Genomic DNA, 24,078 nt, shown 5'->3' with positions numbered 1-24,078 from the left:
ACACCGGTGGTCTCTCTTGGCTAATCTGTTGCGATGGGCCTACTGGGGGGCGGGGGGGGAGAGCAAATAAGAAGCAGAGAGGCTTTTGTTCCAAACACTGATAAAATAAGAGACACTTTTAATAAAATCAGCAAAGGGCGCAGCCCTCTGTACCTGCTGGAGAAAGGCAGGGAGGAGCCACAGCAGCCCCGCCATCAACCACAGTCCATCGGCAAGGAGGACCCCCAGGGCGGCTGCTCCGCTCCAGGCAGCCTCAGCCCAGGAGGCGCAGGCCAGCCATCCCGGAGAAGCCCAGCAGCACAGCCAGGACCTTGGGCAAGCGGCTGGCAGGCGCGCTCAGCTCCTGGGGCAAGATCTCCAAGAAGGTGATGTACATGAAGGTGCCGGCGGCCACGCCTTCCAGCAGGCTGCGGGCCGTGGCGCTGTCCGGGCTGGGGCTGTGGGTCACCACCATGCCGAGGCCCACGCCCAGGGGAGACATGAGCGCAAAGGTGGCGACGGAGGCGGTGAGCCAGCGCAGGGGGAGGCGGCTCTGCAGCAGCAGCAGGGCCAGGCTAAAGGCAATGAGGCTCTTGTGCAGCAGAATGGCCACTGCCAGCTGCAGCACCTTGGCCTCCGCCTCCTGCAGGCCCACCGCCAGGCCCTCGAAGACGGAGTGCAGCGAGAGGGAGAGCGTCAGCACCAGGGAGCGGAAGGGCGAGGCGGGGGAGCGGCCTTCGCTGCTGCCAGGGCCGGGGGCTTCTCCCAGCCCGGGGTGCCGCCCGGCGGAGGCGGCCTCTTCCCTGTGCTGATGATGAGAAGGGCAGGGCAGGAGCGGGAGGGTGGCTTCGTCCAGGTGCTGTTCGCTGCAGGCCAGCACCACGTGCTCCGTCACCAGAACCAGCAGGAAGCCCGTGGCCAGGATGAGCTCCGGCATGGGGAAGTCCAGCTGTGGGGTGGGGAGGACAGGCAGGTTAGGATGGCCGGAAACAGCTGCTGCCCCCCCCCCGCACCCCAAGTCTTTTCTGCCTCATCATGACCCAGTAGTGTTCATGGACACCCTGCCCTCCAGGGGGCTACTGCGCAGGGCCACTCACTTCAGCATCCTCTGGGCAGTGCCACAAGCCGGGTGTCCCCCAAGAAAGGAGGCTTCCCTTCCCCTTCCCGCCCCACCTGGATTCTGCAGCATGTGCCAGGAAGGCAGACAGCCGGAACAGGAACCTGGGCTGGCCTTTCAGGGAGGAACTGAGGCAATCCAGAGCAGAGCAGCAGCCAGGATATTGTGCCTTGAAGCATGCCGCCGCCCCCGCCGCCGCCGCCACTGAAACGCTCATTGTTCGGATAGACTGCTCCTGTGCAGCGGTCCGCCGCGCCAAGGCGGCTCCCGGGGCAGTCACGTGCCCCCGCTTGGGTCCTGCCCTTGTCGACACAGGCCGGGCGGCATGGCTGCAGGGGCATCCCCAGGAAGCGGGCTTTCCTTCCTCCCCGCCCGCGGACTGCTCGTTCTTCCCCGGGAGCCCGGCTCTAGCAGCTGCGCCCCGTCCCAGGCCCGCCCCCCGCCCCGCCCCGCGCAGTACCGACCGAGAGGCTCTGCCGGCTCAGCTCCTCCCGCAAGTCGGCCAGCGCTTCGGGCACGACGTCCAGCAGGCAGGCGGCCAGGAAGACCCCGCCGGCCGCGCAGCTCAGGATGCTCCGCCACTGCCCGGGGCAGCCTGCGGGGGACACAGAGAGAGGGAGGAGCGGGGTTCAGCAAGGCCCCGCCAGCCAGCCAGCCGGCCGGCCTACTCGCCTGCCCGCCCGCCCGCCGACCCACCGGGGGCGAGCTGGCCGCGCAGGCGGAGGAGGGCAGCCGGGAGCAAGCCGCAGAGGAGCGGCGCCAGCGCCAGCGCCAGGAGACAGCCCAGCTTCAGCGCCTGCAGCGACCACATGGTCCCGCCCGCCTTCGCGGCCCCCACCGCCCCGACGGCGGCATTTCTACCTCTCCGCCACGTGACCGCCCCGCCCGACCGGGTCGGATTGGGCGCTGCAAGGGCCGGGCGGGGTCTCGGCGCCCACTAGGGCCCCGTCAGGGGGCGGCAAAGGGGGCGGGGCTCCCTCGCCCAGGTGGGCTTCCTCACCTGGCCGCTGCCCCCGGCCGTCGCCCGCGCTCTTCCCTCGGGGCCCTTCGACGGAGGGAACGTGGCTGGTGGGCGATCCCCGGCTGCGCAGCCTCCTGCCCCCGCTGGCTTCCCCTCGACGGCCCTCCACTGCCCGCCCCGTCGCCCCGCTGGCGCCTAGGCGCGCTCTCTCCCTCCGAGGCCGTCGGGGGAATGGCGGAAACGGAGGCTCCACTGCCGGCTGCGAATGGGGACCCGGGAGGAGGCTCCCTCCGTGGTGGCCAGAGCAGCGCGCAGAGCCTTCCTTTCCGGCCATCACGGCATGGGGGGGGTCTCCCCTGCCCCCGCCCTCCGGCGCCTCAGAAGGCCGCACTGGCTGCCCCGCCTGTGCAGTTGATGCTCAGGGCACCCACAGAACAGAAGAGCCCTTCAGGGCATAGCTGGGGGGGGAGGGGGCCTGTTCACCCCTCTGCCCAGCAGCCCCTCGGAGTGAGGGAGACGATGGAGCAAATAGGGAGGGGTGGCGCTGGGGGCCCTCAGGGGCCCGCTGGGGCGGGCAGGTTCTTTGAGCCCATCTGTTCAATTAGAGCGACACCCTGGCTGGTGCTCTTCCCGCGTATCCGGCATCGGAGGTGGCTGTGCCCCGGTTGGCTCTCAAATGAGCCGCCATTCTGTGCGGTGGAGTCCTGGGCAAATACACGTGCAGGGATCTGGGAGCAGAGTCTGCCGGAGCTGCAGCCAGGTCATCCTTCCTTGCAGGGATATTCGCTTCCTGTGCCCTGCTCTGTCTCTTGCCAACCCTGGCAGGGGCGCCTGAGGAGGGGGCACCTCCTCCTCCTCTCCACGCCCCCCCCCCCACACCTTGTCCCTGGTGTCGCTTCCTTACCTACCAGGCTCAAAGAGGTTCCATCACTTTGTGCCCTCTAGCTCTGCCTAGGGGATTTGACCAGCTTTTAGGTAACAAGAGAAGAGGCCTCTCCGGCAAGTTTGCTGTAGGTTGCCTTTGCTCCTGGCTGCACCAGTTTCTTCTCTTTAAGCTTCACTTTCTGAAGCAATCCATCTGTCCACAGAACGAAGGGGAGTTCTGTGGGAGTTCTGGGAGTTCTTCAGAACGAAGGGGAGTTCAGGGGAGAAGGGGTGCCTGTTGCTTCACCTGGCTGGGGCAGAGAAGAGGAGACGTTGGTGAAGGGGCTGATTCTGACGTGCAAGCCGCCTGTCAGCCTGGGTCTGGGGTGCTCCCCCCATGAAGCCTGCCATGAATTAACGTGTGTGTGTGGGGGGGGGTTCATTGCTTGCTGTCCGCAGAGGGGCTATCCTCTGCCCCAAAAGAAGCTCCTTCCCAAGAGGAACCCACAAGGCCTGCCCTGCTTGGCTAATGGGGACCACACACCCTCTTTCATCAGGCAGACATCACCGAATGTTCCTCTCAGCTGATATTGTGAGTTCTTCACTGACTGTGTGAGGACTCGACAGAGCCTCCAGACTGTGCCAGTTTCCGTGTTTGCTGCCTGAGCGACCTGCTCACACATTACTTCATCTTATGTCTTTATATTTTGACTTGTAGGTCGGAAGTTCTCTGCCTTGGAACTTGGAAGCCTGGGCTCACGAAAATGGCTTGGAACAAAGAGGAAGATGTTTTTATAGAAGTTACCATACAATTCCTAGAATCACAGAATTGTAATTGACTGTGGCATTGTATATTCTCATGGGGCGTGGGGGCAGGATGGGAGGAGGACCCAAATACCTGTATGGGAAGAGAGTGGCCTTTTGCAGCAAACCTCCTGATAGACCAGGCTAGGAAGACCAGGCCTATCGTGGAGGAGAGCTGGTCTTGTGGCAGCAAGCACGACTTGTCCCCTTAACTAAGCAGGGTCTACCCTGGTTACATTTGAATGGGAGACTAGAAGTGTGAGCCCTGGAAGAGACTCCCCTCAGGGGATGGAGCTGCTCTGGGAAGAGCGTCTAGGTTCCCAGTTCCCTCCCTGGCAGCATCTCCAAGATAGGGCTGAGAGAAACTCCGGCCTGCAGCCTTGGAGAAGCCACTGCTGCCAGTCTGTGAAGACAATACCGAGCTAGAGAGACCACGGTCTGACTCAGTATCTGGCAGCTTCCTATGTCCCTGTGTAAGCCAAGCCCTGTGGTCCAAGGAGGGGGCAGTCTGTGACTCCCACGGGACTGTGACTTCCCACCCAGCTGAGCTTCTGGGATGACTCTCCGCTGCTGGATGACTCTGAGTTGGCATTAACCCTTTGGACTCAGCAAGGCTTTGCAGCACCCCTGCCTCTTTTCCTGAAGTGCTTGTTGTGGACAGGAAAGCAGGGCAAGGAGGAGCTTTGTGGAACTGGGCACATTTCCTGATGTGTGTCCTGCAGGTGGGAAGACAGCGAGGAGTGGGCCTGGCTTTCTTACAGACGCACAGGGTGCCTGCTGCCTCTTGGGCCCTGTGGCCTCTGGTCTCCTCTCCTGGGAGGACATTGGCTCCAGGCATCAATAAGGCAGCAGCCCCTTTGTCCCCTGGACGGTCGAGGCTGAAGGAGGGAGCTGCCACACAGCAGGGGTGGCTTCAGGTTGCCAGTCTTGAGGACGACCTAATTAGCAAAATGGCAAGGTACTGGTATATCATTTGCAACATCCGCTGAGGTTTTCAATAATGTTTTGTTTTCTTTTTTCCGTGATTCCTGTTTTATGATTGTAATGGAGGGTGCTCTGCTCTCTTTGGCTTTCAGTAAGATCTATCTGGACTTCACCACAACTGTCCTAATTTTAACTTGTCAGTATTGCATTACAATCTGTTTGATTTATTATGCTGAGTTTTTTGTAAGTAGGTATGTTTTACTAAGTATTGGTCTATGACCGCAATAAAGGATGACTGACGGACTGGAGGGAGGGAGGGAGGGGCTGGTGGCAGCGGCTGCCCCTGCTGTGGGAGGCAAAAGGCCCTGGCTGGGGGAGGGGGGTTGGTGTGCCTGCATGGGTGCACGAGGAGGAGGAGGAGGGCATCTGGGTGGCTGAGCTCATCCCCTGCTGGTGGGGCTGCTGCTTCCTACAGTGCGCAGTGCAGGCAAAGAAGCATCCCAGCAGCAGCCTGGGCTGTGGGCCCTACTGCAGTGTGTGTGTGGGGGGGTGCCCCCCTAACTGCTGCTTGCTTCCTGCTTTCACATTTCCTGGCCTCACTAGTCTATAAAAGAAGAGCAAAAAAACCCCATGGACAAAAAAATAATGAACCAACCCTCAACACACTGAAAACAATCAAACTGATATGCAATAAACTGATATGAAATATGTAACAAAGATCATTTTTATGAAATTGACAAAGCTGCCTGGCCAAATGTAGACACTCAAGACAGGCGTGACGCCGAAACGGTGGTAAATTGACACCTTATCCAACTGTGGTCAAATCACATAAATTGCCATTCCACAGTGGAAACATCTTATAACACATACAGGAATTAAATAACTGAATTCAACATAGAAATGCAGCAAAATATGAAAAACTGATAAATAGTATATATAGGTATCCAGGCAGAGTCCAAGATGTTTTCCAGATAAGGAAATGTGATAAGTACATACAGTTCAGGTCATGAGTCCTTGAATCAAGAAAAAGCAAGTGACATGCTCTGTGATAGATGCGGTACGGATCATAAGTTCTTAAATCATCATAAGTCCTTAATACAGGAAAAAGCAAGCGATATGCTGATGGTAGATGACAAATCAAATAGGGGAGAGCACACTACAGCCACCCGGGGATAAGTAGCTGTTTCTCAAGGCGCTTCATCAGGGGCTGTTTCCCATTGATACAAGCTGAAATCCTATATAATAAAACCCTAGGGTACCTGCGTCCGTGTCTCTGGGAGGTGTTCTGCGCATGTGTGGCGCGCGCGGCCTCTCATTGGCTGAGCGGGAGCGGAAGGTTCGTTGCGGCGGCGGCCATGGCCACTGGTGGGCCTGGCCTGGCAGCGACGGGGAGAGGCCGAGGAGCCGAGGAGCCAGGCCGGGCGAGGCATGGCGAGGAGGCGGCAGGGAAAGCCGGGCAAGGTGGCGGCGGGCCCGGGAGGCGGCAGGCCCGGCCAGAGCCGCGGGCTCAGCCAGAAGAGGTGGTGGGCCCAGCCGGGAGGAGGCGGGGGGCTCGGGGGAAGCCGGAGCCCGGGGGAAGCTGACCCGGGGGGAAGCCGGGGGGGGGGGGAAGCTGGCCCGTGGCAGGAACCACCCATCGCCACCCAGTTGCCGGAGGAGGCCCGGAGGAGATGAGGCGGGGGCGCGGGCGGCAACGGTTCTTCTAGCGCCCGTCATTGTAACGGGCCTAATGTGACTACTAATGATATCAAATACATGAAACAGTATATATTAAACAGTGGAACATTACTCGTACAGACCACAAAGGAATAAAGATGAAGGCACTCACATGAAGGTTGAGTAACATTACTATACAGCCGCACTTTACCAAGCATATTAAAGCCTCAGGGTTCGCCTTACTGATGAGAACTGTTCACAGGTTGTAAACAGGAGGAGTAATTAGCCCAAGAGGCTGTACAGCTGTTGTAAAGAAAACCCTAACCCTCACTTAAAGGTGTAGCCTATCATCAATGCAAGAAGGCGAACCCCCAACTATACCACCCTGATCCTAAAGCTTAACAGGTGGAGACGACCGGTGAGTCATCCCTTCAGTCATTACAAGCCCATCGACAAAGTACAACATGTCTGCCATGCCTGAGGGAGACCCAAAGGGACAGAGCCTCGCAGAACTGCAGGGGAACCACGACACCCCCAAACAAAGGAACGTTGCAACCCTGCTGGGCAAAGAGCGGGATGTCCCGCGGACGGTAACAACAGCAAAAAAGAAAGAAAGAAAGAGCCCGCAGATAAACCTCCATATTCTGTGCCTCTCGGACTGGCAGAGAGACGATCTTGTCGGCCAGGCACAGCGTCAGCTGCCTGGGACCCCCGCAGCCTGGGCTTCGGTTCCGGAGCCTCCCCCCGCGGCTTCTCCTCCGCCAGGGCCCGCCCGCCTGCCTGCCGCTTGCCGGGTGAGCCGCCCCCTCCCCAGGGCGGAGCCGGCCTTCCAGGGGGCCTGGGGTGGGGCTGGGCTCTTCTGGAGGAGGCACCGCCCCTGGCCCAGGCCCTGGAGGCCCACCCCCCCGCCCGGCCCGTGTGCAGGGCATCTCCAACTCCGCCGTCTCCCGCACTGCAACCTCTCCAGCGCTTCCCGGGAGCCCAGCCGCCTGGCCCCAGCCCCGGAGGCCTTGTGCTCTCAGACCCTGCCTGGAGGTCCCTCTCCTCCTCCGGGGACTCCAGTACTTCCCCCAGCAGTCCAGCAGCGTGTGTGGCCACCCAGCAGGAGCTGGCGGGGGGCTGCCGGGGGGCTGGCGGGAGGCGCTGAGGACTTCTGGAGCTGCCTGCTGGAGGCCCACCAGCCCCTCCGGGCACCCAAGCTCTGCAGCAGGGGCAGCCTGCAAGGGCTCCCGGCAGCCCCCCCCCCAGGCCTGGCTGCCTCTCCTCTGCCTCAGCAGCCCCCAGCGGCAGGGGCAGGGGCAGGGCAGCTCCTCCCTCCCTCCCTCCCTCTGCCAGGGCAGCGAGGGGGCCTGTGATGCCAGGGCTTGGAGCCCGCAGGCCCTGCCCAACGCCAGCCGCCGGGCCCAGTGCGGAAGGCCCACGTGGTGGACAGCTTCCAGGAGCTGGTCTGCAGCAACAGCTCCCTCCTGCAGCCGGCCCACCCCTGGGTGGCTGTTCACTGCCTGGCCGGGGCTGCCGTCCGTCCGGGAGAGGAGCTGTGCCCTGGGGTGGCTGCCAGCGGGGCCCTTGCCTCCCTCCCCGGTGGGCCCCGCCGAGACCCCCCTGCTGCCCTGCCGAGGGGCTTGCTCTTGCAGCTGGCTGGGAGCTCAGTGCTGGCTACCTGCTGCACCTGCTGGATGTCCTCCTGGCGTGCCAGCCCTCCAGGCAGTGGGGGAGGGAGCCCGGCAGCAGCTGGGGCAGGCCCTCCTGCTCTCCTGGGCAACAGCAGCTCCTCCGTGGGGGGCTCCTTCCACGCCCACTTCTCCCTGCACATCCTGCAGCAGGTCAGCCAGTTCCTGGGAGAGGAGGAGGAGGAGGAGGAGGAGGAGAGGAGGAGGAGGAGGAGGTGGTCGTGGCTGCCAAGGAAGACCTGCTGAGCTGCTTCAGTGTGAGTGGGGGCCCCTGCCCGCCACTTGAGGCCATGTGGGGCAGGGGCGGGTGCAAGACCCACAGCCACAAGGAGTGGGGGGGGGCTGCCTGCTGCCAGGCATGTGCTCGGGAGCCTCCTCCTGCATGGAGCGCCTGGCCTCCTGCGCCCCCACCCCCGTGTGGAGCAGCCTCGGTGGTGGGGATGGGGGTCGTCCGCCTTGGCCCCGGCTCCCCTCAGCACGGCTCTCTCCACAGCCTCCTCTCTGGGATCGGCTGCAGAGGGAAGGGAATGCCCCAGCCCTAGAGCTCTTTGTGCAGGTAGCCCCCCCACCGCTCCCCTGCCCCAACCCTGGGGTTAGGGTTAGGGTTAGGGTTAGGCAAAGGCGCCCTCTGACTCTGCTGCTCTCTCCCCCTCCCTGCTGGTTCCGCCCCACTGTGGTTGTCTGTGTGACTCTCCTGGGAGCTGTGAAGGGGGCTGGCCCCACCTTTGTGCCATCAGCCCCCTATCCAGGAATACCTGCTGCAGATATGTCCAAAGCCTGCCCAGCGGCTGCTCCAGTCAGCGGAGACGGAGGCCCTCCAGAAGGACCTGGCCCTGCTGCACCACTCCTGGCCCCACCTGAAGGTGTGGGGTGGTTGCATGTGTGTGCCTCTCGCAGCAGGCTCCTCGCTCTGCCCTCCTGCCCTCCCCGTGGCTGCTTTTCTCGGGGGCCCCGGTTCCTCCTTGGACCCTGCAGGCCTCTTCGGAGGGGTGTCTGGCTTCCTGTCACTGCCCCAGGAGCTCCCGGCTGCTCAGGCAGGCCCTCGGTGCTGCGAGGGGCGGTCCGGGGCCTGGCCAGGCTTGCTGGGGGGCTGGTCTGGGCTCCTTCAGGAGGGGCCAGGCTCGCTGCCCCCTCCTTCTCCTTCTGTGGGCGCCACCTTGGGATAAGGCAGCCCTGGCATCGCTGGCTGTGCAGCTCCTGGGCCAGCTGCCCCCGCTGATGCCCCCCCTGCCCCACTCTGGCCCCCCCTCTCCCACCTGGTGCCCTTCATGGCCGTGCCGGAGATCCTGCGCTTGGCCACCGGCCCTGCTGGCCAACAGGAGCGTGTGAGTGAGTGGCAGGACGGGCCTCCACAAGGGCCCCCCTGCCCCCTATCCCTGCCCAATAATCCAGCCCCTCTGAGCTTTGGCCAGAGATGGGGCCCAGCCCTCCAAGCCATTTCCGACACCTGGTTCGGCAGCTGTGGGACAGACAAGACAAGAAAGATGGCTTGGGAGCCTGGGCAGCCACATTCAGCCAGCCCCACACATCTGGGGCAAAGGGGAGAGAGGAGGGTCTGCCCCACACCCGATCACCCTGCTTATGCACTTCCCAGCAGGTCCTTGTTGTGGTCTCCTGCCGGAGGACATGTGTGTTGGGGGGGCTCCCCGTCCCTGCTCCCAGATTGCAATGCCTGCATTTGTTCTCCTTGGGGCAGGAGCAGCTCCTCCTCACAAGCCGGCGGGGCGGGGGGGGGCAAAGGAGGTGCAGCTGCCTCTGCTGCTTCCTGGAAGCTCCGGCTGTTCCTCTCTCTGCCTGCAGGCTGGCCATCTGTCAAGTCGAGTTGGGCCATTGACCATGCAGCTCTACCTGGTGAATGGCCAGCCTGCAAGCTGCGTCAGAGAGGGAGAAGAGCAGCCCAAGCAGCTGCCAGGAAGCCGAGGCCGTGGCCTCCTTTCCTGCCTCCACACACACACACACACACCCCGGCTCATGAGGAAGAGCTGCTGCTGCCCTGGAGAGGAGCGGGCTTTGCTGACTGGGCCCCCCACCCCCAGCCTGGCCAGCAGCAGCAGCCGCCGAGCAGAGATGCAGCGGGCACAGAAGCGGGCCCTCCTTCGGCACCTGCTGCAGGCCCCACAGCTGCGGGGGGGGGACGTCCCCTCCTGGCCCCGGAGCTCCTGCGGGCCGCCCAGCCCCTCCCCCCAGCTGCCGCTTTGCCTCTTCCTGCAGGTTGGTTGGGCGGCTGGGATGGGGGGGGGCTCCTGGGGCACCCCCTTCCCATGCCTCTGGGAGGGTACTGCTGTGGGTGGCGGGGGGGTGTTTCCCCATCTCCAGTGTCTCTGGTCCGCAATGCCCCCCAGCGACCCTTTCTGTCCAGCTGGTCCCCCTAGCGTCTCCCCTCCGGAAGGCAGCTTGGCCCTCTTGGGGACCCCACAAGCTCAAGCAACTGAGCCTCCTCCGTGGGGCTGGACCAGCACTGCCACACTGATGCTGCTGTGCTGCCCCCTTGGCTGCTCCCCGAGGCCAAGGGAAGGTCTGTGTGCCCCCCTCCAGACCCAGGGCTTGGGAGACGGCCTGTGCTGGCCCTGGCCTGGGGCACCACCTGGCCCACAGCTGCCTTGGAGGACAGGAGCCCGGGAGCCCAGAGGCGCAAGTGCACAGGTGAGGGGTGGCTGGCAGGCTGGGGGGCCGCCTGTCCATGTGTGCGTCTGTGGGGCTGGGGCAGCCATCCCCAGAGAAGGGGGCCGAGCTGGAGACTCTCCGCAGGCAACTCTTCTTGTGGCTGCCAGACCTCTGGGGCTGGGTGGGGGGAGGGAGGCAGGCAGCCGCTGGACCGAGGGGGGAGGCATCCTGCCTGCAGCCAGCCCTCCTTCGGGGCCTGCTCCTGGAAGCAGCCTGGTGGAGCTTCCCTGGCAGCTGGGGTGGCAGGCAGGGCATGAGGGGCAGGCCCAGGAAGGCGCCGGCCTCTCCCCCGCAGGCCTCCCGGACATCATCCTCTCCTCCCTCAACCCCGAGCAGCTTCGGGCTTTGACCCCACAGGCTGTGGCCCTGATCCCTGCGCGGCCCAAGTTTGCCGCGAGTGTCTTCCGGGCCATTCAAAGCTGCCCCGCTGTGGGTGGTGCTGCTGGGCCCAAGAAGGGCAGCGGGAGGAGGCTGGTGGGGCTGGGCGGAGCTGCAGGCAGGCAGGCAGGCAGGCTGCTGGAGGCCCACCCAGGGAGGGCGCCCTGCCCTCTCCCGTCTCCCCACTGCAGGTGGTCTTCAGCCCCACCCAGCTCCTCCGCTGAGAGGGCTCAGCCGCCAGCAAAGGCGTGAGGGGGCGATCTCCCAGGACTACAGGGGTATGTGGGGGCCAGCTCCCCCTCCTTGCTGCCCCACCCCACGGTCTGGGGAGAAGGCTTGTCCTGACCTCCCTCTGCCTCCCCAGGCAGGAACCAGGCTGAGCGCCTCCTGCTGCTGCTGCTGCTGCTTCCTGCCTGCCTGCCTGCCTGCCTGCCTGCCCTCTGCTCTGCCTGGAGGGGCGTCTGGCCATGCACTAAAGCTGCCCCTTGGCCTGCCCCAGCCCTGGCTCTGACTGTGTCTTGTGTCTGGGGTGTCCCACCCCCAGGTCCTGGGCACTCTGGAGTGGCTGGCCCGGCCCCCCTCCTCCCGCCCCCCCCCCGCCCGGACAAAAGAGCCAGAGACAGAAGAAGGGTCTCATCACAGCCGCTGGAGGTTTATGGGAGGGGCGCAGAGCCTCACGAGCTGCAAGGCCGCCCCGGGTTACACATGCAGGAGGGGCCTGCAGAGCCTGGTCTCCAGGCACTAGGCTCAGCTGCGGAACTGCGGCACAGGCGACGGGATGCGGATGTCCTGGCCACGCTCCAGGCGCCGCTCGCAGTCGATCAGGTAGTTCACGCCGTCAATCACCAGCTGCACCAGCTCCACCTGCCCGGGAGAGGAGGGCGAGCAAGGGCTGGCGGAGGGTCTGTGGGGCTGGGGCCGGTCCTGCGGGCTCCCTCCAGCCTCGCCCCTTACCGGGGCGGCCCGCTTCACGCCCCCCCCCCCCCCGCATCCCTAGGAGCGGTACTCTCCGGCCCGCCCCGCCACTTGCACCAGCAGTGCTGGCTCCCCAGGGGTACCTCCGATTTGCCCAGGCGGTCCAGGTTGGAGATGTCAAAGGTGCTCCCCGTGGCGGCTGTGTCCACCCCACCTGTGCCCCGTTTCTGCAGCCTCAGGTTCTCTAGGATCTTAGAGAAGCGGCTGTCCTGCAAAAGCAGAGGAGAAACGGGAGGCTGCGTGTGGGGCTGAGGGGTGTCCTCTGGGCAAGGAAGGCAGGGGCCCCTCACAGCCCAGGGAGGGCCCCTGCTCGGCCTCTTACCTTGCTCAGTAGGGGCAGCTTGATGTGCACCCCAGCACGCAAGCCCGTGCCCAGGTTGGAGGGGCAGGTCAGGATGTAGCCCAGCCTCTCATTCCACATGAACTCCCAGCCCTTCTCCTGGATCAAACGCTCCACCTGGAGGAGGAGGAGGAGGAGGAGGAGGAGGAGGAGGAGGAGGAGGAGGAAGGGCCGGTCATCACCAGGGAGGGCTTCCTTGCTGGGCTCCTCCGTGGCTGTCCCCCGCCCCGCCCGGAGAGAGGGGGGAGCAGGAGCTCACCTCCTTCAGGCCCCGGCAGAACCTCTCGAAGACACGCTTCATGTTGCCCCCCTTCTCCATGGAGATGACGCGGGTGTGGTCCTCCTCGTTGACCCAGACCAGGAAGGTCTTCTCATTGTTGTGCCTGAGTGGAGGGATCCACAGCAGCTCAGGGGCGGCAGGGGGGCCCACCCCACCCCCGGGCACGCGGAGCTCCGGAGCAGCTGGGCCTGGGGGCGGTTGGCTGCTTTCTGCCTCCCCGCCTTCTACACACACACACCCCGGGGCGGATTCAAGGCGGTTCCCACCGAGAGCCCCACAACAAGCAGGCAGCCCGGCCAGCAGCGAACAGGGCAGAGGCAGACCCCGACCCCTCCCGCGCCTTGCTGGGCTTGCCTCGCCCCGCCCCGCCAGCCTGGGGCGGCAGCAGCAGCAGCAGCAGCAGCAGCAGCCAGGGACTCCCGTGGCGACCCGGCTGCTGAGAGCCCCTAGAGGACACCTGCCGCCGCCGCCCGGACTCCCCCAAGGACGGCTATGCCGCTTTCCAGCCAAGTCCTCCGGGTCGTTGACATCGGGCAACCCAGGAGGCAGCAGGCGGACATCCGCCCAGGGCTCACCACCCTCGCAAACGTCGGCAGCCCGGGCTGGAGGGATGCTGCCGGGGGCGGAGAGGGCCGGCCGCTCGCCTGCCGCTCCCGCTGCGAAGTCGGCGCCTCTGGGCTCCGCGAGCAGCCGCCGCCGCCGCCTCCCTCGCGCTCTCGACCCAGCCCAGCCCCAACTCCCGAAAGCCGCGGGAGGGAGGGAGGGAGGAAGGAAGGCCGGCCTACCAGATGCCGCGGGCATCGGGCCAGTCGCGCGCCATGCCTGCCGCGGTCAGCAACGGGGAGACGGGCTTGTCGAAGAGGAAGTGGTCCTGGAGGAGAAGGGGCAGCGCGGCAGCTCAGGCCCGGGCTTGGGCGAAGCAGGCGGGAGGAGGGAGGCCAGCCGCGGGGGAGCGGGAGGCAGCCCCGGGGCCGGGCGGGGGGGCGGCGCACAGGCTGCCCTTGCCTCCCGCCCCGCTCAGGGCCGCCTCTCTCAGCGGAGCTGCCCGCTCTGCTCCCGCTCCCGCTGCCGCTGCCGCCCCACGGACTCCGCCCGCCCCCAGGAGCCACTCACGTCGATGAGCTGCTGCTGCTCCTTCTCGGTCATCTCGCTGAGGCGGTAATACCTCCCGGCCAGGTCTCCGGTCAGGCCGCTCAGGGCTTCGGCGGCGACCTTCTCCACCTCCCGCCGCTCGGCCCGGGTGCAAGCCGGGGGCAAGCTGAGGCCGCGGATGCTGCGGCCAGTCCGCACCCGCGAGGACAGCACGTAGCGCTCGTCGAAGTGGCCGGCCTTGATCTGGGGAGCAGCAGCAGCAGCAGCAGAGGCCCCCGCGGGGCGAGTGGGTGCCAGGGCCCTGACCCGGCAGGGGCGAGGCCAGGGCCGTCCTTCGAGAGCCCTGGCGGGGGGCGGGGCGGGGCAAACCCGCCAGTGGGGGGGGGGCTTCCCGTTAATTCCAATGGGGGTTAAAAGAGAGGGGCCCTGGGAGGTCGCCCTGCTTGCCATGCCCTGGGGGAGGCCGTGCGGGGCCCACGGCTGGCCATGGGGGTGGGTGGGTGGCTCAGCACAGCCAGGCGACTGCAGGGGCGACACTTGCCCTGGGAGCTGTCGGGGGAGCCTGAAGTCCGCAAATGGATGGCCCCACAACTGACGCGAATCCAGACTCTTTCCCTGCTGTCAGCTGTGGGGTCCAGGCCACTCCTGGCAGGGGTCAGCAGTCCCCCCCCCACCAGTGGTCCAGGGAGCCCCCGCCTTCTTTCCCAAGTGCTGAGGCAGACGCTGAGTGTTCCCTGGTGGGGCTGGGAAGGGCCCTTGGGGGGCAGGGGGCTCCTAGTCCTGGCAGGACCCCCCTCCCTCCGGTTACTTCAGATCCCCTCTGCCCCCCTCCCCGCACACCTTACTGGCTTCCAGGTCTGTGGGGTGCTTCATGGTGTGGGGGTTGTAGCCGTTGTGCCGCTCCTCGATCACCGGGTCGAACACCTCAGCAAAGACCTGGAGCCACAGAAGTGGGGGGGGGGTGTGGTGAGGGGTCTGGCTGGTGGGGCGGGGGGACCGGGGGGGCAGCCCCAGCACTCACCTCATAGGACTCCTCGTCACCTGCCACCATGCCCACCGTCTTGATGAAGGGGTGCCCGGGGTTGTCCACCCCGGTCTGGATGCACTGGTCCAGGGTCCAGCCATTGGGCGTGGCTCTGTCACTGAGCCGGGCATAGATGGCCGGGGTCAGGTTGCTGGCCATGCAGTTGTTGTGTTTGCGCAGATCCGGGTACTCGGCGCTGCGGAGGGAGGGAGGGAGGGAGGGAGGGAGGGAGGGAGGGACGGAGGGGTGTGAACAAGATGTGGGCAGTGCTATTTAGTCATGACGAACTAGTGTGGATGCTGCCCAGTCTGTGGGTTTTTACTTGAAGCCCAAATGGAAACCGAGGCCGTTTCAACCCAGGTGCTTTTGGTCTCTCCTCACAGATATTTCATCAGAGAGGAATTCCCAACTTTGTTATAAATGTTACTTGAGGTGAAATTCCATGGCAGCTCTCATGTCCCTGCTTCTCAAGGTAATGCACTCTGCATGTGCCCAGAGGTACTATCTTCCCTAAGATTATGCCACATATACTACAACTAAGCAGGCAGCTTTTGCTGACCTGTAAGAAGACCTGGCTGTTTCCCAGGTTAGCCATCTTGAGGGCTCTGTGGAGGAGATCACAGTCAAGGTGTGAAGACAATAGTACATCCTAGCAAGACACGCTCAGGGGTAGACTGCACATGGTTATGGAGGTTTGATTCATAAGACCATAAGAACAGCCTTGCTGGATCAAGCCCAAGGCCTATCTAGGCCAGCATCCTTTTTCACACAGTGGCCCACTGGATGCCTCTGTGAAGCTCACAGCCGAGAGGCGAGGGGATACCTTCTCTCCTGCTGTTACTCCCCTGCAACTGGTATTCAGAGGCATCTTGCCTTTGAGGTAGGAGGGCGCCTATAGCCACCAGACTAGCAGCCATTGATAGACCTGTCCTCCATGAATTTGTCTAAGCTCCATTTAAAGCCATCCAAGCTAATGGCCATCACCACATCCTGTGGCAGAGAATTCCATTGATTAATTATGTGCTGTGTGAAAAAGTACTTCCTTTTGTTGGTCCTACATTTCCTGACCTTCAGTTTCACGGGATGCCCCCTGGTTCTAGTGTTGTAAGAGAGGGAGAAAAATTCTCCTCTGTCCACTCTCTCTGCTCCATGCATGATTTTATACACCTTGATCATGTCTCCCTGTAGTTGCCTCTTTTCCAAAGTAAAGAGCCCCAGATGCTGTAGCCTAGGCTAGGCTCCAGGCCCCTGATCATCTCAGTTGCCCAGGGCCCTCTTCTGCACCTTTCCCAGTTCTACAGTGTCCTTCTTAAGATACAGTAACCAAAACTGTATGCAATACTCCAGGTGTGGCCACACAATCGTTTTGTATAAGGGCATTATAATACTAGCATTTTATTTTCAGCCCCCTTCCTAATGATCCCTAGCATGGAATTGGCCTTTTTCTCAGCTGCTGCTGCACAAGGCCACACTTCCAGTGAGGTCAGCCTTGACCTCAAGATCTCTCTCCTGGTCAGTCATTGCCAGCTCAGACTCCCTTCAACGTTGGTGAACTTGCTGTTTTGTTCTGATGTTGTGTTTGTTTTTTGCCCCATATGCATCACTTTGTGCTTGCTTACATTAAATCACATTTGCCATTTTGTCGCCCACTCCCCCAGTTTGGAGAGATCCTTTTGGAGCTCCTCACAACACAATCCATTTTGGATTTCACTAGGTAGACCAATTTGATTTCAAAGCAGCCAATGAGCTGCTTACCCCAAGTTCTAGATCATGTATGGACACGTTAAAGGGCACTGGTCCCATGACCAGTCCCTGGGGGCCCCCATTTCTTACTTCCCTCCATTGTGAAAACCCTCCATTGATTCCTCCCCTCTGTTTCCTGTCCTTCCACCAGTGACCCATCTACACATGAACCTGTCCGCTCATCCCATGGCTGCTCTGTGGACTCAAGAGCCTTTGGCGAGGAGCTTTATCCTAAGGAGGATCCTGGCTAATAAGAATATAGACAGTGTCAGGTATCGCCATGGTCTAGTGCCCCCTCCTGCTTCCTGTAGTGGCAGCCAGATGTCTCCAGCAAGCCCACCAGCTGGCCATGAAGGCTCCCGCCCCCCCAGGGCTGCTTCCCAGGAACTGACAGCTGTTGCAGGTTGCACTGGCACCCTCCGCCCCCCCCCCCCGCATTGGTTGGCCAAGAGCTCTTGAGGAGCCTCCTCCAGGAATGGGCCTCACTGGCTTGGAGGGCCTCTGCTGCTGCTGCTGCTGCTGCTGGCCTTTGGGGGGTCTCCTCCCTGCCAGCTCCTCCTGCTTCCATGCTTAGGGGGACTCGAGCCAAGAAGGGGCCTGTCCTCCCCCTGGCTTTGAGGCCAGGCAACTTGCTTCTGCCCCTCCCTCCCTCCCTCTTAGCCCTTCCCTTGGCTTAGCTCAAAAGGAGACTCAGGCGGCCGCGGGGGGGGGGGGCAGGGCGCCTCGCACCTCCGACCCTCCTGAGGGCGGGTCGGTGTGGCTCCTCTCCCCCGAGGGCAGGGCCCCGGCAAGCCCCCTTTGGGGCTGCTGGAGGAGGGACTGAGAGGTGAGAGTGTCCCGGCGGGCGCAGCCACCACCAGAGGGACCCGCTTGCTGGGGACGGAGGAGCTGATCGCCTTAGCGAGGCGCTTTGCCTTGATCCGCTTAGCAAGCGGCCGCCGCCTGACCTCCTTCTCGGTTTAGGGCGCTCTGCGCCTTGCCCGACCTCCCAAGGAGAGCAGCAGGGGCGGGGAGGGGCGGCGGCGGCGGGGGGGGGCCTCTAGTCAGGCGTCTGGCGGGGGGGACCGAGAGGCAGGCAACGCACTGGGCCTCCGTTCGGCCCGCCGCCTTTGCCTGCCAAGCAGACAGACGTCCAGCAGGTGCAGCTTTCCCGCCTGATGCCGTGTGTGTGTGTGTGGGGGGGTGGCGGCGACATGTTGGCCGCCGCCGCTGCCTTTCATGCCCCGGGAAGCCGGCCCCCGAGCTCCTCCTCTCCTTCCTGGAGCGCACCGCCTGGAACCGGGGAGGCCCGGCGGCAAATGTCTTGGTGGCGGCTCAGCTCACAAGCGGAGCCAGCCGGCGGCTCTGCGGCTGCTGCTACCCCGGAGCACCGCAGGATTCCCTGGCCTCCTTCGGGGAGGGAGGGAGGGAGGGGTGCCATCGGGTGCTCCGGCCCGGCTGCCTGCAGCGCCGGCTTTCTCTCCCCCAGCCCGGGGGTCCTGCCTGGCGACCTCCTGGGATGGACAAGTAGGGGGAAGAGGCTGATCCGGAGGGAGGGAGGGAGGGAGGGAGGGCCTGGCTGGGCCGCCCCACGAGGAGCCTCTAATCCGTTCTCCTTGAGAGGAAGATCAAGACAGCTGGAGCTTAATCAGCTCTAGAGTTCCTTCTCTGAGGACAAGTCAGGGACAAGGCAGAGCAGCGCGAACGGGAGAGGGCCCCTGAGCGCGTGCAGAGTGCCTTTTCTCTAACACAAGGAGGGGGGCTGAGGACTCTGCCCTGTAACCACCTGGCGCGCCTCCCCGGCTGCTGTCTCAGGCCTTCCGCCACCCGGGGCAGCCCTCGAGAAGGAGCGAGTCCTGGGACCCAGCTGGCCGGGAGCGAGGGCTGCAGCGGGGCAGCGGCTGGGCCCGAGGAGGGGCGGGAGGACGGCCCAGGAGCGCTTCCGTGTGCGGGGCTGAGGCCGGCGCTGAACGCAAGTCCCAGAAGTGGCAAGTCTTCAGCCTCTGGACCACATTGCCTCAGTGCGGCAGTGCTGCGTAAAAGGGGCGGGGGGGGGCGGTTCGGATCTGCTCTTCTGCATCTCTCCGGGTCTCGCTGCAGGCGACGCTGGCGAGGACGGGGCGGGGGGCGGGGGCGTTAGGACCCGCCATTACCGCCCTGCCCGCGCTCGCCCACAGCCTCTGCCCTTCAGCCTGGAGACAATCGTGCTGCTCGGGGCGGACCCGGTGCCAAGCGCGTCGGAATGCAGCGGCCGGCCGCCCAGCTCCGCAGAGCGATGCCCTTGCCGAGGAGGACGCCCGCCCGCCCGCCCCGGAGCTGGTGTCCCTCCGCGCCCTGCTTCCTCCCCACTGCCGTGCTAGGAGCACTGCCCCACCCCCACCCCACCCCACCCGGGGACCATACCTGGGCGGATAGAGGCGCCGCTTAGCTGCCGCGGCGCCCACCGGGTCCCGGGAGAGGAGGAAGCCCCCCGCAGCCACCGAGCCGGCTGCGCCCACCAGGGCCAGGAGGCCGGCAGATCTCCGGGCGGAGAGGGCGCGGGCGAATGTGCTGGCCATGGTATTGCCGCGGCGAGGACGCGAGGCGAGAAGGAGGACCGAGCAGCGGGCGAGCTCGGCAGGCAGCGGGGAGGACGCACAGCCAGGCGGGCGGGGACGCGCAGGGAATGGCAAGTGCTGGGCGGGGGAGGGGCGGGCAACGCGGGGATTACGCGGCTAGCCCGGCCCAGCCCCGCCTGGCCCGCCCGGGTCGGCTGGCGAGCGCTGGCCTCCTGCCAGGCCACCTTCAGCACCGGCGCCGCGGACAGCTCCCCTCCGCCGGCCGGGGCTGCCGCCGACGCTGCCCACTGCCGAAGGCACCCGGCCCGCTGCTAGGCGTGGAGGGGCGCCCTTCGCCTCCTCGCCGGCTGCTGCCTCTCTGCCCTTGTCCGCCGCCGGCGGGGGAATCTGGAGCGGCCCGAGGAGCAGCAGCCGCCGCCGCGGGGCCAAAGTCCGGCCGGGCCGGGGACACACCTGCGGGAGCGGCCGCCGCCCGCCCCACGCGCCAGGTGCCTGGCAGGAGCCGGATGGAGGGAGGGTGGCAGCCAGCGAGCGAGGAGGAGGAAGCCGCCACGGGTGGCTGGCGGGTCGCCCTCCTGGGGGGAAAGCAGGACTCGGCGTGGAAAAAGGAGGCGTGGCCCAGGAAGGGTCCCTCGGTGGCCCCCTCCCTTCCCGGGGCGGCGGCCGATCCGGGGCGCCCCGCGTGAAGAGCTGCTCCTAGGGCCGCGCTTTCCCCAGAGAAGCCCCCGGCGTCCCCCTGGGCGTGTGCATGGGAGCCAGCCAGCCAGCCAGCCAGCGGGGAAGCGCCAGCGCCGGGCTGCAGCAGCAGCAGCAGCAGCAGGAGCAGCAGCAGCAGAAGAAGCAGGCCGGCCGGGCCAGGGCCCAGTAGCGCCGCTAGCCGGCTGCTGCAGTCCCATCAGCCGCCCACGTGCAGCCTTGCTGCTGGGGCCTTGCTGGGGCCGCCAGGGCTGCAGTGGAGGAAGCCTTCCAGGGAGCAGACGCAGAGCGAGAGGGAGCGGATGGGCCAGCTGGCTCCAGAGCAGGGGGTCAGCGGGCAAGGGGGCTGGGAGCCCGGCTCCACACCCTGTGACTTGATGGCCCTGACTTTCCTTTGGAAATTGCCTTGGGGAACATCTGTGGAAGGTGGTAGAGAAATCGAACTATTGATAATCACAATACAGTCATAAAAACAACACCCCTGAGCAGAATACAAGGCAGGGCACGCTGAAGTGGGACCGCACAGGCCAGTGGCGGGAGCAACATCTGTGGGAGGGGATCATGTGCCACCTGGAGTGGGGGGCGGGGGGGGGGCGCTGCACCCTGCCCCAAAGAAGGCCTGCTTCTCTCCACCAGCAGGAGGCCTTGCAGAGACCCCCGTCTAACCTGTGACCCTCAAAGCACCCCACCCCCATTGCTGACCCCTCTTCTGTGCTCCAGCAAGCTCTCCGGGCCTCCTCTCCTGCCCTGGGGCTTCTGCATTTGTGGCTGCAGTGGCTGGATGCACAGCCCGTCCTGGGGGGGCCCTTCTTCTGCCGAAGCCCCATCTCCTTTCAGAGGCCTCTTCTCAGGAGGGGCCATGGTGGGGAACCTGGCCAGATGGCAAAGCGCCCAGTGGGAGGGGCCTTTAGAGGCTCCGAGCAGCACAGCCAGGCCAAGGGCATCACCCCCAGCGCCAGGCCCAGTCGCTGCTTGCAGACTTCCAGCCGGGGGAGCCCCTCCCACCCCAGGATCAAACTGCGCCCCCCTCACCATTATGAAGTCCCTCCTCCTCCTCCTCCTCCTCCTGGTGTTCAGTGCCCTCTGCTCTCCTGGAACTCAAGCCCATGAGGGCTGGCCCTGCCCTCTAAGGCAGCGGAGAGTAAGCCTTTGCCCTCTCCCCTCTGACAGCCCTTCTGGGACGTGGAGGGTGCTCTCCTGGCCCTCTGCAGACACCAGGCTGCTAAAGATACCCGCCTTTCCTCATTTGCCTCCTTTCCTGCCAAGGTGTGCCTGGACTTTGCTTACCTGTGGCAGGGATGAGCAGGTGATTGCTGCCTTGCGCTTGGGACAAATGACCTTTGGTCCCTCCTGCAACGGGTTTGTCTCCCCTGGGAAGGGCAAAGAAGCCGCTGGGAATCCGTTTGGCTGGGGCAGCCCCTGGTGGGCATGGGAGCCCGCCTCTCTTTGGCAGGCACAGCGCCGTGGAGGCCGGCCTCTGCAGTGGGCCTGGTGGGGGCTCTGGGGTGGGACTGCCTATAGCAGGCCCCTCTGCAGATTTTGGCCTACAACTCCCATAGCTCCTGACTATTGGCCACTGGGGTTGGGGACTATGGGAGCTGTAGTCCAAGAGCAGCGGGGGTGGGGGGGCAGAGTCGAGCAGCCCTGGGCTACAGCGAAGGGACTCATTATAGCCCCCGGTTGCCTTGATGGGTGCGAGCTTCAACGACTGTAGAAAAGGTTCAAACAGATCCCTGGGAATGATGAGGCCGCTTCACCGGAGGACAGCCCAATGGGCCCGAGGTCCAGCTGCAGGCAGGATACCTGCTGCAGGTCAGAAGGAACACTGGTGGGCAACGCCCAAAGCTGCGTGCGATGAAGTCAGCCCCTGGAGGCCCCTCTAGCTCAGTCCTGTCTCTGTGCTGCTTTCCAGGTTTCGGGCCGAGAAGGGGCTTCCCCAGCCCTGCCTGGAGGGAGCCACTGACCTCCCCTCTGCAAGCCAACTGCAGGACTCTGGCCCCTCCTGCTGACTGAGCCCAGAGCAGGCCCCTTTAGAGGGGTGGTTCTCTTCGATTTAGCAGGGAAAGCAACTGGCCCTCTCCAGCCCCAGCACAGCAGCCCTCCAGTGGCTGCTGCTGGTGTCTACCTTGTGCGTCTTTTGGATGGGGAGTCCTTTGGGGACAGGGAACCATCTTACTTATTTCTCTTTTTATTCTTCTACGTAAACTGCTTTGAGAACTTTTGCTGAGAAGTGGAATATAAATATTAGTAGACCTTTGCAGGGGAGGAGAGCTGGTCTTGTGGTAGCAAGCATGAATTGTCCCCTTTGTTAAGCAGGGTCCACTCTGGTTTGCAGTTGCATGGGTGACATGTGAGCACTGTGAAATATTCTGGGGCCACTATGGGAAGTTTCCTCCCTGGCATTTCCAGATATTTAGCTTTTATTTATTTACTATATTTCTATACCACCCAATCCAATGGCTCTGAGCAGTTTACAAACTAAAACAAAATATAATCATGCAAAAATCAAATGTAAAAACATAAAATCTGAACAATTTAAACAATTTAAAACAGTTTTTAAAACCCTGGAAGGCCAGACCAAACAAATAAGGGCTCTTATTTTAAGGGCTCTCTTAAAAGCTGATCATTAATTTAAACCACAAATTTCTGTGTGGAGTGCTTTCCACAACCTAGGAGCAGCTACAGAGAAGGCCAGGTCCAAAGTTGCCACCAGACACACTGGTGGCAGCTGGAGGCGGACCTCTCCAGGTGACCTCAGTGTGCGGTGGGGATCATACAGAAGAAGGCACTCAAGGTAACCTGGACCTAAGCCAGGAAGGGCTTTAAAGGTAACAATCAGCACTTTGGATTTTGCCTGGAAACGTATCGGCAGCCAGTGCAGCTGTTTAAGTACAGGCATAATATGGCCTCTCCGGGTTGCCCCAGAGACCAATCTGGCTGCTGCATTTTGAACTAACTAAAGTGTCCAGACTACATACAAAGGCAGCCCCACATAGAGCGCATTGCTTTAGTCAAGCCTGGAGGTTACCAGCTGATGCACCACTGTTCTGAGGTCCTTCTCTTCAAGGAATGCATGCTGACGGAAAGCACTAATGGCCATAGCCTCCACCTGAGATACCAGGGTGGGGCCTGGATCTAAGAGCACCCCCAAACTACATACCTGTTCCTTCTGGGAGAGTGTCACTTCGGCAGCTTTTCTCCGATACCCTCGAGGAGGAGGAGGAGGAGGGTCGTCCAGCCAAGTCCCTTCACCGACCCCCAGCTAGCTATTCATCCAAGCTGTAGGACCAGGCCTGGCACTTGGCTGAAAAGTTCCAGTCTGGTGGGTGGGGGAGCCGAACGAGGAAGGCCGGCAGTTCCCCGTTGCTGCCCCTTAGAACATGAGCCTCCAGGCAGGGCTCAGTCGCGCGCCGGCGGTCCTTCGGAGCCGCCCCGAGGAGCCTGCAGGGGCGCCGGCCCATCCTTCTCTTTCAGCCCCAGGCGGGGCGGGGGCGCGGTTCGGCCGGCGCCTGCTGTTCGCGCCTTGGCCACCAGGGACCGCCACGCTCCCTCGCGGGAGCGGCGCTACCGAACAGAAGCGCCTGACCTCGTGGTGTCCCGCCTCTGTCCCGCGCCGATTGGGCGGCCTTCGGTGGTAAACACGCGGCGATTGGCTACCACTCTGCGGTGCCGCTGCTGCCGGGTTAGGCTGTGCCCGGAGCGGGCCGGGCAGCAGGGCGAGCGAAGAAGCCCGGGAGGAGGAAGAGGAGGAGGAGGAGGAGGAAGAAGAGGAGCAAAGGGAGGAGGAGGAGGGGGGGAGGAGGAGGTAATCCGCGCCCCCCGCCCCGGGGAGGGGAGGCAGCCGCTCGCTCTCCCGGGCTCCGCCCCCCCCCGGGGGAACTTCCCCGGGAGCAGCTTCTCCCCGCGCAGGAGGGACCCGCGGCGCCTCGCCCCCCCCGCCCCCCTGCACGTGCGGAAGGGCGCGCAGCAGCACGCGTGTCCGGGGGAGCCGCCTGGCCGGCAGGGAGGCGGCAGCAACCGCAGCCCCCCTGGGGAGCCCCGCCGGGGCAGCTCGCTCCGCCGCGCTCCGGCTGGGCTGGGCTGGGCTGGGCTGGCTGGGCGGCTCCCTCCAGCTCTGGCCTCTCCACCTGCAGCTGCTGCCAGCCGGAGGAGGAGCCGGAGGAGCCGGAGGAGCCGGAGCCGCCTCTTCTGCCCGGCCCGCCCGGCCCGCCCGGCGGCTGCTGCTGCTGCTGCTGCCGCCGCCGCCCCTCCTGGGCGGGCCCGGGACATGCAGCGGCAGGTGGCGGCGGCGGCGGCGGCGGCCTAGAGGGCGAGCGGGCGGCCGGCGACTCCCGTCTGGCTCCCCGGCCCGGCGTGCTCGCGGAGCGGGATGGT

General features: G+C 64.0%; 2 protein-coding genes across 5 annotated transcripts; both read right to left on the bottom strand.

Annotated features, from left to right (window-relative positions):
* Positions 1-63: 63 nt before the first annotated feature.
* LOC128334708 (zinc transporter ZIP1-like) lies at positions 64-1,946 on the bottom strand. 3 transcript variants are annotated; one of them, XM_053271762.1, is made up of 3 exons: positions 1,793-1,946; positions 1,561-1,691; positions 64-928 (listed from the first exon to the last, which is right to left on the bottom strand). In XM_053271762.1, the coding sequence occupies exons 1-3, from the start codon at positions 1,905-1,907 to the stop codon at positions 254-256; spliced, it is 921 nt and encodes a 306-aa protein (XP_053127737.1). In that variant the 5' UTR covers positions 1,908-1,946; the 3' UTR covers positions 64-253. The 3 variants fall into 3 exon arrangements, with proteins under 3 accessions (XP_053127737.1, XP_053127736.1, XP_053127738.1); XM_053271761.1 differs by lacking the exons at positions 1,561-1,691; positions 1,793-1,946 and adding an exon at positions 1,153-1,530; XM_053271763.1 differs by lacking the exons at positions 1,561-1,691; positions 1,793-1,946 and adding an exon at positions 1,077-1,445.
* A 9,697-nt stretch (positions 1,947-11,643) lies between these two features.
* CKMT1A (creatine kinase, mitochondrial 1A) lies at positions 11,644-23,009 on the bottom strand. 2 transcript variants are annotated; one of them, XM_053272466.1, is made up of 9 exons: positions 22,865-23,009; positions 14,726-14,924; positions 14,545-14,640; positions 13,726-13,947; positions 13,398-13,483; positions 12,592-12,715; positions 12,315-12,449; positions 12,076-12,201; positions 11,644-11,881 (listed from the first exon to the last, which is right to left on the bottom strand). In XM_053272466.1, the coding sequence occupies exons 2-9, from the start codon at positions 14,885-14,887 to the stop codon at positions 11,765-11,767; spliced, it is 1,068 nt and encodes a 355-aa protein (XP_053128441.1). In that variant the 5' UTR covers positions 14,888-14,924; positions 22,865-23,009; the 3' UTR covers positions 11,644-11,764. The 2 variants fall into 2 exon arrangements, with proteins under 2 accessions (XP_053128441.1, XP_053128440.1); XM_053272465.1 differs by lacking the exon at positions 22,865-23,009 and adding an exon at positions 18,854-19,147.
* Positions 23,010-24,078: the final 1,069 nt, after the last annotated feature.

The sequence above is a fragment of the Hemicordylus capensis genome, chromosome 10 (genome assembly GCF_027244095.1).
Source record: "Hemicordylus capensis ecotype Gifberg chromosome 10, rHemCap1.1.pri, whole genome shotgun sequence".
NCBI classification, from domain to species: domain Eukaryota; kingdom Metazoa; phylum Chordata; class Lepidosauria; order Squamata; family Cordylidae; genus Hemicordylus; species Hemicordylus capensis.
The sequence above is the reverse complement of the archived record's forward strand: the minus strand, read 5'-3'. Positions and strand labels throughout refer to the sequence as shown.

What these genes read in the sequence shown, in the direction of transcription:
- LOC128334708 (XM_053271761.1), bottom strand. Translation starts at nt 1,437, where the DNA reads ATGCCCCTGCAGCCATGCCGCCCGGCCTGTGTCGACAAGGGCAGGACC. An exon ending in GCACATGCTGCAGAATCCAG is followed by an intron (nt 929 to 1,152) that starts GTGGGGCGGGAA and finishes CCCACCCCACAG; the next exon opens with CTGGACTTCCCCATGCCGGA.
- CKMT1A (XM_053272465.1), bottom strand. Translation starts at nt 19,008, where the DNA reads ATGGCCAGCACATTCGCCCGCGCCCTCTCCGCCCGGAGATCTGCCGGC. An exon ending in AGCAGCAGCAGCTCATCGAC is followed by an intron (nt 13,484 to 13,725) that starts GTGAGTGGCTCC and finishes CTTCTCCTCCAG; the next exon opens with GACCACTTCCTCTTCGACAA. An exon ending in AGCTGCCCCTACTGAGCAAG is followed by an intron (nt 12,202 to 12,314) that starts GTAAGAGGCCGA and finishes CTGCTTTTGCAG; the next exon opens with GACAGCCGCTTCTCTAAGAT.